The sequence below is a fragment of the Mastigoproctus giganteus genome, chromosome 9 (genome assembly GCF_048544385.1).
Source record: "Mastigoproctus giganteus isolate SK-2022 chromosome 9, ASM4854438v1, whole genome shotgun sequence".
NCBI classification, from domain to species: Eukaryota; Metazoa; Arthropoda; class Arachnida; order Uropygi; family Thelyphonidae; genus Mastigoproctus; species Mastigoproctus giganteus.
This window is the reverse complement of record NC_143583.1, coordinates 114,091,222-114,107,621: the sequence shown is the minus strand read 5'-3', so window position 1 is coordinate 114,107,621 and position 16,400 is coordinate 114,091,222. Positions and strand designations below refer to the sequence as shown.

The following is a 16,400-nucleotide window of genomic DNA, read 5'->3' as shown; positions in this document are numbered from 1 at the left end:
GCACTTTCAATGCCATGTTGGATGATGTTAGCTGACATTCAATGCCTGCTGATGCCATCAGATGAGTTGAAAGTGCCAGTAAGTGGGTATTTGTATTGCCTGAGGAGAAATTTTCCCTGTGCACTGGATGGTTGGCCTTCATGATTCATTAGTTTGTTATTTGGAGAAGACGATGTTTGACACCGAGAAATTTATTTGGGAGGTGGAAAGGAGGCCTGCCTTGTACAACACAGCATTAAAGGATTTCGCCAAAGTTAGTTCACTTGTACAGACAATTTAGATTATACAGTATTTTAGGGCAAGAGCCTCATGCTATGTGGTAGAATGACTAGCATATAAGTTAGTGCAGTTGCATCAGTTTAATTCATAGCCATCTATCAAAGTAATTAAGTTGGCATCATTTTAATTATATCTCATATTGTGAAGGTATTCACAATATGAGGTATTCACAATATCTCATATTGTGAATACCTTCACAATGAGTTGCCATGGTATTGCACTACCTCAAATAAGTAACGCTTCACCAGTGGAAAAGACTAATGTTACTTATTCTCAGCGGATACCACCACCCAGACGGCATCTTTTCGAATCGGTGAGAGACTGCCCTCTTGCTTTAAGTACTTTATAGTCTGTACTACTACATATCATCAGGCATCTCTCATATTGTGGAGTTATACTTCATAAATGGGTTGATAACACCAACAGTGCACATTTGATAAAAGTAAAGTTTGCTTTTATTGTAATCGTTTGTGGGAAACAATACGGTACAGCACGTTTTCTGGATGTATATTTGATCCAATGAAATTTCAAGAAAATATTTCTATTGACAGCTGCATTATAAACTTCAAAACTGTTGTCTTTGCATGAACATTCATAAAATCAAATTACAACACTTTGTTTGTAAACAAATCCTTTTTTGCACGGAAAGTAATCCATTACAGTGTGGGTAGTGCAAAATGTTTTCTGATTTAAAAGGATGAAAAGTGGAATTAATTTTGTCATAACACCACCCACCACCCAAAGTGGCGAGAAGCCAGTAACAATAGGTGTTTTATTCTGAGTAGTCACGTGAGATGAAATCAAACAGGAAGTTACCATTTATGTAACCGAAAGTAATTCCCGTAAATTCTGAATATGAATAGCAGGTAGAAATGAGTGATTTTACAAACAAAGAAAACAACATTTCAGAAATATTTTCATTAAATAAATAAATAAATTTTTCTGTTTATACTCCGGGACGACCAAACGGTCAGAGGAGTTTACAAGATAGACAGAATACAAGAAACAGCACCGTATTCATCAGTCACGGGCTTGAACCCCGGTCACTCAAGGCACGTGTACTTATGCACCCGTGCGCCTGACCACTAGGCTACAGCGGCCTAAGTGGAAGTTGGCCTGTCAGTACAGCATATAAAGCATAGATGTAAATGTCGATATGGTAGGAGATCAAAATTAAAAGCACCTGAACAATAAGACAAAGCAAAGTAGCACGTAGAAAGACAGTAAATTGAAAGGTGCTCAAGTAAAGGTATCAACGTCAATTTAATCCCTCTGTCATACCGCCACTTGGAAAGGGTGTTAGCATGTTCAAATGTATCTTTTTTCACTAATTAACATATTAGCATTAGAAGTTCATCAAAACTCTGTATCGACATTCCGAAAAATAAAAAAAATTCTCGGGAAACTTCCTGTGTGTTTCAAACATAATATAAAACTGAAAGAGTTGGTTTATCACTTCTTCACTTGCATCACTTCTACTACCTAGGTAGCATGAAAGCATCATTTAATTATATCTCATATTGTGATATAATTATAAAAAACCTTCACAGCATGTTGCTGAGGTATTGCACTGCTTTGAATAAGTAACGCTTCACCAGTGGAGAAGACTAATGTTACTTATTCTTGGTGGATACCACCACGCAGACGGCACTGTTTCGAAGTTTGTTGATTTACTCCTTGATGGTGGGCAGGTACCCTGTTGTTGCAATAGTGACAACCCAGTTATGAAGTATAAGTCCACAATATGAGAGATGCTTGATGATGTGCATAGTTCAATATAAAAGTATTTCTTGACTAAATGTTTAAGAGTATGAAAGAGTTGGTTTATGCATGGTACTGCACTTGCATCATTTCTACTACCCAGGTAGTATTGAATGCATAGTTTAATTATATCTCATATTGTGAATACCTTCACAATGAGTTGCCGGGGTATTGCACTGCTTTGAATAAGTAATGTTTCACCAGTGGAGAAGACTAATGTTACTTATTCTCGACAGAGGAGTAAGCCAACTGGCTTCGAAACAGTGCCGTCTGGGTGGTGATATCCGCCGAGAATAAGTAACATTAGTCTTCTCCACTGGCGAAGCGTTAGTTATTTAAAGCAGTGCAATAACTCGGCAACTCATTGTGAAGATATTCACAATATGAGATATAATTAAAAGATGCATTCATACTACCTGGGTAGTAGAAATGATGCAAGTGCAGTACCCATGCATAAACCAACACTTTCATACTCTTAGATATTTGGTCAAGAAATATTTTTAGAATAATATAAAACTGTCCTGATTTTAACCTATTTGAATTTGCTGGATGAATCCACCATCATCGTTTTCTCTTTCTACTCGCAATTAACTATATACATAAATGCACAAAACATCCATCTTGCAACTGAGAATTAAAAGGGTGATTCGCTGGTAGTATCCAATGAAACATTAAACATGCCACTTCTAGTTTAGTTTGACACAATCTATGTTAGAAACGCTATGTATAGTTAGCTGTTTTGGAGGCACTTAAAACGCCAGCTGCACAGATGCTTTAAGCACTTGTCTAGTATAGCCCTTAATATTTTTATTTTTATAAATTCAAGATTAATTCCATGTTCTCATTAAAGTATATGAAGTAATTTTATATTCCATAAATAAATGTTCTGTAAATAGCGATTTGTTTCAGTTGAAGTATGAAATAGTATAAATTTTTACAATATTAACTATTATTCTGTAGATTAATTACAACAATTAATCACTTTGATAGGCTGCTAATTACCGGTAGTTGCTTTAGAATAACCCAGCAAACCTGACCTCTACAATTCCCCCCTTTTTTTTCTGCTACATCACTAGACTTTCCCTCCCCCTTGCCGACTGGATTAAAATCAGGAAAGTATTTTTTGATATTAATTCAGCAGCAAATGGAGGAAGATACAGTTTCCTAAAGATTAACCTGGCAGGGATTCAAATAAAAAATGAACCAATTTCCTTTGAGTAAATTCCTTCTCCTTGCTACATGATTAAAATCAGAAAACTATTATCAAATTTTAATCCAGCGGGAAGAGAGGTAATAGGTTACTGCGTTTTGTTCCTTTTATTTATTTCCATTTTTCGCTTGAATTCCTCCTTGCTGCTGGATTAAAATTGAAAAACTATTTTCCGATTTTAATCCAGCAGGAAAGAGAAAATGGGTTAGGTTACCATATTTTGTTCCTGTTATTTATTCAGTTTTTCACTTGAACTCCTTGGTATACAGTACCCCCTTTAGTTTGAATCCCTCCCGAACAGTGATGTAAACTAAACTGACTTCGTTAGAATACGCTATTTTTGTCATTCTGTTACCAGCTCTACCTGTCTTCATTATCCTGCTAAAAGTAAGCAAGTTTAGCTCCCAATCACTATGAGGAAAGCAACTGGTATGAGGGACTAGGCTTGACAATCAGTGATTAACATCACGCTTTGGAATGACCGGTCAAATCTAATACCATATACTACAGATTAATCTTTATTTTTACTATTTCTCTGATCAAATCTAAACAAACTGTTCTGAGGGTGGCCTTTGAGTTCCCCAAAAAAAGTTCAGTTGGAATGCTTCATTCTTTGTGGCTTATGCTCCTGAACATAACAAGCATGTATTCTAACTAAATGACATGATGCCTAAACCTGTATTTGCAGTTAACTTTAGCATCACTTAAGCATCCAAAATTTACAAACAGTATACATTTTTTATACATCAATAGTTTTTGCATCAGTTAACTAATCAGCTGCTAACTAGTTTATAAATTTATAATAAAATAATGGACAAATTTACCACACTTGTCAGTGTCCATTAAACTACATTTGAGGCTTAAGAATTAAGGCTTATGATGTCAAGGAAATTTCAAATCATTTAAAATAATGTTTCAAACTGTTTTCTTAATTTTTCTTGGGATATTATTATAAAACTTTAAATTTTGCCAAGTTTCACATGAACTTCCATCATTCATTGCAATTATTCTCATTAATAATCCATGGCAAAAGTTTCCACAATTCAATTCCCAGCAAATTACCACTTGGAGAGAGAGATAACTGAAACTTAATATTTATTTCTTCCTTTAAACATTTTTAAACTTTGTAAATGTCTCTTAATATCTTTTGCAAGTATAGACTTTGTTAGCCCTTTCTAACTCAGTAACCTTAATAAACTTCAAGAAATCATCAACTTCTTGATCTTAATTGTAATCATTAACAGGCACTACCACAACTGTAATAATACATCTCCCCCTCTTCCCCCATGTTATTTTTTTTTTTTTTTTAACTACCAGTTTCTCTCTTCTTGGACTGGCAGTGCTAATAGTGGCATAGCAGTCATAACCACAACAAATTACCAATTGAAGAGAGGTAACTGCAGAAAAGGTGAATACAAACACAGTTGGAGACATTACTAAAACAAGTGTGTGTGAAATCACTATTAAATTCAATTATAAATTCCAATGAATTACCTAAATAATACAGTGAATAACTTGGAAAACAAATTAATGATATATTCTCCACAATGTGACAGTATTCCTGTGCTTATTATAACACAGCAATGACATGCAATATGCTACACAAGGGGAGTGAAATAAATAAAATATATATATATCACTATATTTAGCAGTAATGCAGACCTGAACCACAGTCCCTCAAGTGCAAGTATTTATGTACTCTCCATGCTTGACCACTCAACTAAATAAATGAAGGCACATTATTAGGAGAAAATATCTGATCTATTTATTACTTTTTACTAACACTTCATGGATATCATGTCACAATTTGAAGAAGAAAATTCAAGAAGTGTACACACAACTTCTGTATTGTTACTAAACACAATTATGAATTATAATTTCAACATACCTATAATATATGGGAGGTCTGTGCAAGGAGAATGCCGGAATATCGCCTTAGGCTTCACCCTTTCCTGGTAGTCCATAAAAGACTCCATTTCACTGACAGGTTACTACCTTTTGAATAACTGTCAGTAGTGCAGCAAATGGATACAGATTTCTAATATTTACCACAAACAAAAAGTATCAAAAATTGTCCAAGTTGTTTAGGAATATCTCCACCAGCGTCATTCCTCTATAATCATGTTACTGATTTTTTACTCAGTCTACTAAAGTAGATCTTTTCTTCTTTCAGCTGTCCCCCTTCCTACTGCAAAATGACTGTTTTTACCAATGAGAGTGGAGAATGGTGACGTGATGACTTGCTCAGTGGCTGTTTGATTCTCAAACTTATGCAGCCGTGACTCTTCTTTCTTTTCAGATGTCCATTCTGATAACAAAATCTCAACTTTTATTAGGTTGGTCAATGTACTACTAAATATCTTTATTTAACATATTTCGTACATCTTATTGCTCCCCTTGGTGATACTAAGATGCTCAGAATCTTAATGTTGAGAGTATATTATCAGAAACCTTATAATCCAAATAAATGTGAATGCCCCAGCCTCAGTGAGCCACGAGGGGGAAAAACTGTATTTGTATTTTTTTTTCCTATATACAATACAATAAAGATTCTTGATTTTGTTTTATTAAACAGGCAGTACAGGTGCCTGGGGGGTTCTTGGCTGATGCATACATAATTTATAGAAGTGACTCATTACTGTTTTTCTCAGAATTCAGGTGAAAAGATCCGAGATCTGTTTTATTGCCAAGTGGAGCAATTCCAAGAAATACGTTAATGCAAGAAGTCAGATATCAAAATATTGTGTGTATGTGTGTGTGTGTGTGTGTGTGTTACATCTACTTTGTTGTTAGGCTGCTGTGTATATTTTCAATATATAAGTCCAAGCCCAAATAATTCTGTGTATCACGCTCTGACATCATGGCATCCAACATTCGAAGAGTGCCTCACCGTACATGAAGTACTTGCTTATACAGGTTGATTCAAAAGATATGCAATGCATAGTATATTTTCAGTTTTATTTCAATTATTATAAAAATATTTATAACTGAAATGCAATAAATGTGAAAACTATCCTCTTCCCAAATGCAAGCACAAACTCTTTGAACCATGTTTGATAAGGCTTGACACATTGTTTGCACAGTTATTGTTCAAATATCTGATTCAATGTTGACTTTTAATTTTTCCAATATGGAAAGCTTATTAATATAAATAGTACCACTTAGCATTAGCAGAGGCATATGATGCAAGAAAGCAGGCTTATGTAACATCAGCCAAGAAAAAAAAAAACCATTTCACTCATCCATTCCCTCCAAACGTTTGTCTAGTTCCTCTGAATTTATTTAAGCTATCAACTTCCACAATGACAGATGGAAGTTTGTTCCACCAATCAACAAACTGTTGACTAAAGGCAAATTTCCGCACATCCATTCAATAACTGTCTTTCCAAAATTTGAATTTATGCCCCCTCAGGGTCATAATCTGAGCAAGAGGAAGAATCCATTCAGAATTGAAACTGCTCAATCCATTCAAGGCATTATATATCTCTGACAGATCACCTCGCAGGTGCTTAAGTCTCCAGCTACTACAATTTGCAACACTTAACCCTTTCTTGGTAAGACAACCCCTTCGTTCCTCTCACCAGTCTTGTTACCCTTCTCTGTACACACTTAAGCAACTCTACACCCTTCCTAAAATCTGGAGGCCTCCAGACCTGTATGCAGTACGCAAGGCTTGGCCTGGCCATTGCCTTATTCAAAGAGATAATCATCTCCTTTTCCCTACTAGCAAAATTCCTGTATATCATTGACAATACAACATGACCTGCTCTGGCAGCCTGTCTGCACTGCTCAGAAACCTTCATATCTGACTGCTTATTATGAGGTCTTTTTCATTTCCTACAACCCTAAGAGTAGTACTACACAGTTGGTGCATTACTCTGGAGTTACTGCTACCCATATGTAGTACTTTACATGTATCAATGTTAAACTTCAGTTGCCACCCCTCTCAGCCCATTTGCTCAATATTTCCAGATCCTGTTGCAGTAGTGTGCTATCATTACTGTCATTAACAATACCTGCATACTTCGACATTAAGCCTGATATACCTTCATCGATATCATTGATAAATATACAAAACCAACAGGGTTCAGTGCCTAACACCGAACCCTGGGGGGACTCCTCTAATAACATTAGTCCACGAAGAGCAGCGTCCATTGATTACCACCCTCAGTCTCTTCCACTCAACCACCCTTTTATCCATTGTAGCAACTTGCCCTTAATACATACTGCTCCAATTTGTATAGTCTTCCATTATTACTCCCTGATTGGGATTCCATTCCGTGACGGGTACTGCTACCAAGTACACAGGATGGTTGTAATGTCTGGTGTTACTGTTGGTCGAGGAAATCTCTGACTATCCTACAGGTGTTCAGGATTGCAACTTTCTGGAGTTCCTTGTAGGTGTTCTCTGGGAGATCTATTGCTCTGCTAGGTAGAGTCTTTGGTACCATACCGGTGGTTGACACGATGTTTGATACTTCTTGCATAGGCCACATCTCATTGACCTCATGTCTCAAGTTCATGTACTTCCTAATATTTTCCTCATGGGTTTTCTGGACATTGCTAACGTTGGGCACTGCTATGTGAATTAGGTAGGTAGCCTTTTCCATCTTGTCCACAAGGGTTATGTCCGGTCTGTTGTGTGGGATGGTCTTATCTGTTATTATGGCGTGGTCCCAGTACAGCTTGTGGGTTCGGGTCTTTAGTACTGCCTGGGGTTCGTACTTGTAGTATGGTACACTTTCTTTGGTCAACTGGTATTTCCTCGCTAGCTTCTGATGTATTATCCTGGCTACCTGGTCAGGTCTATGAGTGTATTCAGTCTGGGGCAATCCCCTTAAGCCCCACAGTGATGTGTTGGATCGTTTCTGACGCCAGATGGCATCGTCGACATATGTCATCTGACATTCCGGGCTGCTTCACAATGTATTTTCTATAGTTTCCGGTGTTGATTACCTGGTCTTGGATTGCCAGCATGAATTCTTCAGTCTTGGGGAAGAGAGTGCTGTTTGTGAGCCATGCATTAGAAGCAGTGTTATTGATGTGATCTTGATGGAGGTCATTATAGTGTCTGCCATGGAGTGTCTTCTTTGCCCATCTTTCTAACTTTGTTTCTTGTACCGTCTGGGCAGAAGGAGGTCACTCGTTTAGGTTGAGTGGGGTATACCACTGATCTATCTTCCTTATGGCCTGGTTGAGTGGTGCTATGTTGTTCTCGAAGAAATCCTTCAGGTTAACTATCCCTATTTTCTGTTGCTCTATCAGGCCCCTACCTCCCTCTTTCCGAGCTATTGTTGGTCTCTCCACTGCTAACCGGGTGTTGTTGGCAGCTCTTGGTGATCACTGTCCTTATCTTTCGCATGATATCTTCTACCTCGGTGTTAGTCCAATCTATGACCTCGAAGGAGTACGTTAGTACTGGAGCTGCATAGGTGTTCATGGCTTTAACTGTGTTCCCTCCGTTCAGTTTTGCTTTCAGCAGGCTTCTGAGTCTCTGATGATATTTTTCGGTCAGGCACTTCTTGATTTCCTTGTGCTCTAATTGCTGAGCCTGCATCATCACCCCAGGTATTTGTAAGTCTCTCCTTCTGTCATAGCTTTGATCTCTTTACCTGTCAGCAGCTGGTAGTTTTGGACAACTTGTTTTCCCTCGTGCAGTATGCGGGTTTGGCATTTGTCCAGACCAAATACCATCCTAATGTCCTTGCGGAATTCTTCAGTGATCCTGAGAAGTTGCTGGAGTTGCTGCGTAGAGCTTGATGTCATCCATGTACATCAGGTGGGTGAGCGTGTACAGGTTCTTTCTTCCTTCTTTGAGGTTATATCCATACTTGCTGCTGTTAAGCATGGTGGATAGTGGATTGAGTGCTAGACAGAACCACAGTAGGCTCAGAGCATCTCCCTGAAAGATTCCTCTTGTAATGAGGATTAGCCTGGTTGTGATGTTCTCGACCTTAATGGTGATACTCCACTTTGTCATTGTTGCTATTATTATTATTATTAGCATACGGTGCAAAGAAGCCTGAGGCTTATGCTGCATCAGCCAAAAAAAAAATTTCAAAGTTACCCTGAGAGAGAGAGAGAGAGAATGAAAAAGGAAACATCAAGAAAGAGAAGAATGATGATATCCAGCTCAGGGCCCTGGATTTGCCAAGCCCATACTCACCAGTGTAAACCACTACTCAACAGTGTCAAAAGCTTTCCTGAAATCCAAGCAAATGATACCAAAATTATTTTTTTGCATTTATTTCCTTTGTAACCACATCATAGTATCCAATCAGATTTTTCAGACAAGACACTCCCTTAACAAACCCATGCTGTGTCTGAATTATTAATGCAGTCCTGTCTAGATGATCCTGAAATGCATCTTTAATCCAAGCATATGATATCAAAATTATTTTTTACATTTATTTCCTTTGTAATCAACATCATAGTATCCAATCTTTGGTCCTTGAGGATGTCACAGACATTCTCTCAGATAGGCCAGACAAGCTGTACTGGCTACCTAGGAGGGTAAAATTCTGATGGAACTAATATTCGGGTGACATTCAAGTCAAGTAGACCCAATTTCGGTAAAGTGCGGGAGGGTCTGTGACGTCCAAATCCTCTGCTTGCACCTTCATGATGGTGGGACTGTTAGTAATGGATATAACCTCCATACACAAGCACACTGTGGGTGATCACCCAGGAATGAACCAACGTAAGCAGAGGTCGAGGTGTGGCATCCACACCACATGGAGGAATGCCACCCCTCTGTGTTACCAGGCAATACTAGGTGGTAGATGATTTTCATCAACCGGTGGAATACCACCACTTTGCTTATTGGAGGCTTGAAGTGGTGAAACCCATGTTTAGTCTCCACAGCTACGTTCCAGTCAACTCTTCCCCATCTCTTCCATCATGCAGTATGACTGATGACTTTTGAGGTTATGATGAACATTATGGCAAGATCCAATCTTCCTTACAATTCAAGGGTACAGCTCTAAAATGGTGCTCACGGGCTGGTCGCTAGCAAGTACACCGGACCGAACCTATTTGTAACTCTTTAGGAGGCTCCGGATCAAATAGTGTATAATTTTGCTACCTCTGCTCCGCCAGATGGTGACTGGAGGGAGTCCGAGTAATGTGTATGTGGGGGGGGGCTTTGTCGAGGCCACGTTATGTCAAGGATCTGGGTATATTCTTACCATGTGTACGCCATATCCAAAAATTTCATTACTTCATACAGCATGTCCCACCCACTTTTTCTTACTATTCAATACACCATGAATTGTCAAACTAATAGAGTAAGCTTATCTGCAAAAAGATCTAAACCTCCCAAACACTTCCTAATTCATTTCACAAATATACATGGTCTCAATTCTAATCTTAAAGATGTCCATTTCCACTTGCAGTCTGCCAAATCCCATGTACTTTTTCTGACAGAATCTCAGTTATCAGTTGATTCAAATACTGCTCATCTCAGTTGCCCAAATTATTCACTGTATGATTCCTTTCAGCTCAAAGGTGGTACTTGTGCATATGTCCATTCTTATATTCCCTGTCAGAGACTTGGCAATTTGGAATCTACTCTCTTTGATCTTCTCTGGCTTAAAATCTCTCTACCTCATTGTGTAAAATTCATTTGTTGTCTCTACCCTTCTCCCAACTCCACTAATCACTTGGAGCTCTTCGACTTCCTCTCTTTGCAACGTGACTTTCTCCAGTCTAACTTTCCTAACAGTGAGGTAATTTTCCTTGGTGATTTTAATGTTCACAACTCCAGCTGGCTTCCGTTTTCTAGTCACACCGACCCAGCTCGTCAAGATGCTGAGGCTTTTGCAATTACTAATGACCTTGCACAGATTGTTCATTTACCTACAAGAATACCGGACAATCCCAACCATACAGCCAACACGCTTTATCTTTTTCTCACAAACAACCCTTCTAAGCACACAGTCGAAGTGAGTGGTCCTTTAGGTACCTCAGATCACAACTTGGCGTTTGTCTCATCTCCAGTGGAGCCTTTATCTCATGGCTATTCCCAACCCCATATTGTTTGGCATTACAAAAATGCAAAATGGGATGACCTGCGAGATTTCTTTTCTTCTTTTCCTTGGTCGGACTACTGTTTCAAAACTTCTGATGTCAACCTTTGCTCTGGTCATGTCAGTGAAATTATTCTTCTAGGAGTGGAATCCTTTATTCCACACTCCACTTTAAAATCCCGTCCTTTATCTAAACCTTGGTTTTCCAATAAATTTGCTAAGGCTGTTCAAGAAAAGAATGTTGCATATTGTAATTGGCTTGTTTCTAATTCTTCAGTTTCATTTTCTGCCTACACCAAAGCTCGCAACAATTATAAAGCAGTCATTAATTAGTCCAAACTAGATTTTGAACAGGCTAAGAGTAAAAAACTTGCTTCTTGCCCTAATGGTAGCCGAGCATTCCGGTCTCTTTCCAAAGATATTGGCCGCAACTTTTGCCCATCTCTGCTCCCACCTCTGTTAAAACCAAATGGTTCTGTTATCACTTCAGATAAGGATAAAGCTGACCTGCTAGCATCCCGTTTTTCTTCCAACTCATGTATTAATGATCTTGGTAAAACACCTACCACCATTCCCCAACACACTCCATTCAATGCCTCCTGTTGTCTTCTGTCAAAAGGACGTCAGAAGAATTTTGATGAATCTCGATGCTAAGAAAGCTCCAGGTCCTGATGGTATTTCTCCACTTGTCCTCAAAACCTGTGCTCCTAAACTCACTCCTGCTCTTTGCTGCCTTTTTTCACTTTCTTATTCCAAATGTTTTTCCTTCTGCTTGGAAATTTGCACATATCCATTCAGTTCCTAAAAAGGGTGACAAGTCCCTCTCATCTAATTATCCCACTGCAATTACTTCTACTCTTTTGAAAGTAATGGAGAAATCAAATAACCGCCAACTCCTAAATTGCCTAGAAACCTTCCATCTGATCAACGATCACCAGTATGGATTCCATCAGTGTCGACCCACTGGTGATATTCTGGCTTATGTTACCCATTTATTGACAAATTCAATGGAAAAGTTTGGTAAAACACAAGCAGTTGCTCTTGACATCTCAAAGGCTTTTGATCGCGTTTGCCATAAAGGTCTTCTAAACAAGCTCCCATCTTATAGTTTGTCAACTGTTTTTTGTAATTGGTTATCCAGTTTTCTCTCTGATTGCTCACTGAGGGTGATTGTAGATTCCTCTCAGTCTTCTAACTTCTCCACTAATGCTGGTGTCCCCCAAGGTTCAGTTCTTCCCCCACTCTTTTCCTCTTGTATATTAATGACCTTCTTCCATTGACTGGAAATCCTATCCATAGTTTTGCCGATGATAGCACATTGCTTTACACTTTCCATTTTGAGAAACCTTGCCCTGCTCAATCAGCTTCAACTTCTCAAATATCCGCTACCAATTCCTTAAATGCCGATCTCCAGGTAATTCTTCAGTGTGGCCAAGACAACTTAGTTGATTTCAATCCTTCTAAAACTCAGTCTTGTCTTATATCTTGCAAAAAGGATTCTTCTGCTCCTATGCTTATCTTTAGTGACACTCCGATTTCTAGGCAAAATGATATATCTATTTTGGTGATTACTCTGACTTCTAATCTCTCTTGGCACAAGCACATTACAAATATTGCTTCCTCTGCATCTTAAAAACTTGGTTTTCTCTTTACATCTCGACGTTACTTTTCTTCCAAACAGCTGTTCACTCTGTACAAATTGCAAATCTGCCCTACCATGGAATATTGTTCCCACATCTGGGGCAGTGCCCCCCCCCAAAACCTCTCTCAGGCTTCTAGATTCCATTCAGAAGAGGGCAGTTAGGTTAATTAATGACTCCTCTCTAACAGTCTCTCCACTCACTGTCTCAGAGACATACTGTTTCTGCTGCATGCCTTTTCCACAGATACTTCCATGGGCACTGTCCTTCTGAATTGACTTCTATAATTCCCACCCACCCACCCACTCTCTCTCTCTCTCTCTCTCTCTCTCTCTCTCTCTCTCTCTCTTTCAAAAGAGTCCAAACACATGCCACCACCAGCCAACATCCATTTACTGTCCAACTTCAAACCCATAGAACCAACTTTTCATCTTCCTCATTTATTCATTCAACTGCCGTTTTCTGGAACAATCTTCCTTCATATGTATTTCCTGAAAATTACAATCTGCAGAAGTTCAAGTCTAATGTCAACAAATATCTTCTTTCATCTTCTCAACCTCCAACCTAAGCACAGTACTAAGTACTATAGGTTCCAATACCTCTCATGTTTGGGGTTTTCATTAAAAAAAAAAGTATAAATTTTTTTTATAGCTATACTTTTTACAATTAAAAAATAATTATTGATGGAGTTTGAAAATGAATGTTTATTCATGATACTGGAGGAACTAAAACATTTAAATTTACAAGTTTTACTGTTTTAGGTATACAAAATTTAAAAATAATTAACAATACACTTTACACTTAAATAATTGTTTTTTTTATATGCACAGAAAACTATAAAAGAAAATAAAATGATTACCTTTTCTCTTTCTCCTGAAGTTTCCTTACTGACAGCCACTTCTCTTTTTTGAAAAGTAAAAGGCTTTAGTAAAGTTAAGTTGCAGTGCTGCCTAGGTAAGAATGGAATACCACAATGGACTGACGGTTTACTTCTGATAGCAGGTAGCTTGTTCTCTTTATTTTCCTCCTTAAAATAAACAGATGCATGTATGTATGTTTTCTTGACACACACACACACACACGCGCGCGCGCACACACACACACACCACTTTAAGCATGTAGCAGGGCTTGGGTGTGTAATGACATAGATTCGATGAAGTACTAGAGAGTAGGTATGATAATCCACAATGGTCAATGGTACTGGATCCAGACACTAAATAGCCCATTCCATGACATCCTTTCACACATTCAAATGGGCTGGCATCAGGGTCATTTAGCATTAGTAGAGGCATATGATGCAAGAAAGCAAGCTTATTCAGCATCAGCCAAAAAAAAAAAAAAAAAACACACACACACACACACACACACACACACACACACACCACTCCCATTTCACCCCTCCGTTCGTTCGAAATACCTGTCCAGTTGAGCTTTAAATTTGTTTAGGCTATCAACTTCAACAACAAGTGATGGAAGTCGGTTCCACCAACCAACCACCCGCTGGCCAAAGGCAAATTTCCGCACATCTATCCGACATCCGTCCTTCCTCAATTTGAATTTATGCCCTCTGAGGTGTTTATTCTGAGCAAGATGAAGAATCCCATTGGCATTGAGCATGCTCAAACCATTCAAAGCCTTATACACCTCTATCAGATCACCTCGCCGGTGCCCAGTCTCCAGACTCTGTAATTTGCAAAACTTAAGCCTTTCTTCGTAAGAGCAACCCTTTGTTCCATTCACTAATCTTGTTGCCCTTCTCTGTACCCGTTCCAGCAGCTCTACATCCTTCTTAAAATGAGGCCTCCAGACCTGTATACAGTACTCAAGATGTGGCCTAACCATTGCCTTATAAAAGGGAATAATCACCTCCTTATCCCTGCTAGAAAAATTCCTGTATATCATTGACAAGACACCATGAGCTACTCTTGCAGCTCGTCTGCACTGCTCAGAGAACTTCATATCTGTCTGCACAATTACCCCCAGGTCCTTTTCATTCTCTACCACTGTCAGTGTAGTACCGCAGAGTTGATATGTTGCTCTGGGGTTACTGTTTCCCATATGTAGTACTTTACATTTGTCAATGTTAAACTTCATTTGCCACCTCTCAGCCCATCTGTTCAACCTTTCCAGATCCTGTTGCAGCAGCATAGCGTCAGTAGTGTCCTTAACAACCCTGCCAACCTTTGTATCATCTGCAAACTTGGACATTAAACTTGATATCCCATCATCAATATCATTCATAAACACCGAAAACAACAACGGACCCAACACTGAACCCTGAGGAACTCCACTAATAACATTATTCCACGTTGAGCAGTGTCCATTGATTACCACTCTCTGTCTTCTGCCACTCAACCATCCCCTTATCCATAGCAGCAATTTGCCTCCAATGCCACACTGCTCCAATTTGTGCAGCAGTCTTCTATGTGCAACAGTATCAAAAGCCTTTCTAAGATCCAAATATATAATATCAAAGTTATTCCCTGCATCCAGTTCTTTTGTGACTACATCATAGTATCCAATCAAATTGGTCAGGCAAGACCTGCCCTTAACAAAACCATGCTGCGTCTGAGCTATAACTGAATTCTTGTCTAGATGATTCTGCAGTGCTTCTTTAACCAGTGCCCCCATTAATTTACCTGGAACAGAAGTTAAACTAACAGGTCTATAATTACTTGTGTCAGCCTTTGATCCTCCTTTGTGAATTGGGGTTACATTTGCACATCTCCAGTCTATGGGTACCTCCCCTGAGTCCAAAGAAGCTCTCATAATTATGGCTAGGGGTTTGCTTACTTCCTTTGCTGCCTCCTTTAATATAACTGGATAGATCCCATCCACCCCAGGTGCCTTTTTTATGTTTATCCTCAACAATCTCTCCTCCACTTTCCTCTCAGTTATTACAAAATCATCCAGCTCACTGCCAATGTTTACTTTACCTACATCATTCTCCTTTCTGAATAACTCCTCATGCATGAATGTAGATGCAAAATACTCGTTTAGATTGTTAGCCACCTGAGCAGGATCCTCAACTGTTGAACCATCAATATCCAGTGGACCAATCTGATTCATCCCTTCCCTTCTTGAGTTTAAATATGTAAAGAACTCTTTTCTGTTTTTCTTTGCTTCCTTTGCCAAGGATTTTTCGTAGTCTGCCGTTGCCTGCCTAATCTCCTTTGTGACTAGGTTACAGACCAACTTATATCTATCATAGGCTTCCATGTCACCCATTAATTTATATGTATCCCATGCATTTTGCTTCTCTGCCACGTCTCATTAGTTCGTCTGACAACCATTTAGGCCTAAACCTTGAACAATATTTCTTAGTTGGTATGTAAAGCCTGTAAAGCCAAGATTAGTTCCTTGAATGCTTCCCATTTTGAGTTTGCTGTTGGTAACATCATCAGTTGGTCCCACTGTATAGAATTTAAATATTGTCTCAGACCATCATAGTCGCCTTTACGAAAACAAAAACCCTTCCCTTTA

At 38.8% G+C, this 16,400-nt stretch overlaps 1 protein-coding gene across 1 annotated transcript in view; it reads right to left on the bottom strand.

The window, feature by feature from the left end:
* Positions 1-16,400, bottom strand: part of LOC150080655 (uncharacterized) — a 175,048-nt gene that overhangs the window by 16,112 nt on the left and 142,536 nt on the right. Inside the window, exon 8 of the mRNA XM_090380774.1 lies at positions 13,777-13,944. Within this exon, the coding sequence (XP_090236900.1) occupies positions 13,777-13,944 (168 nt within the window). The remainder of the gene's footprint in view (positions 1-13,776; positions 13,945-16,400) is intronic.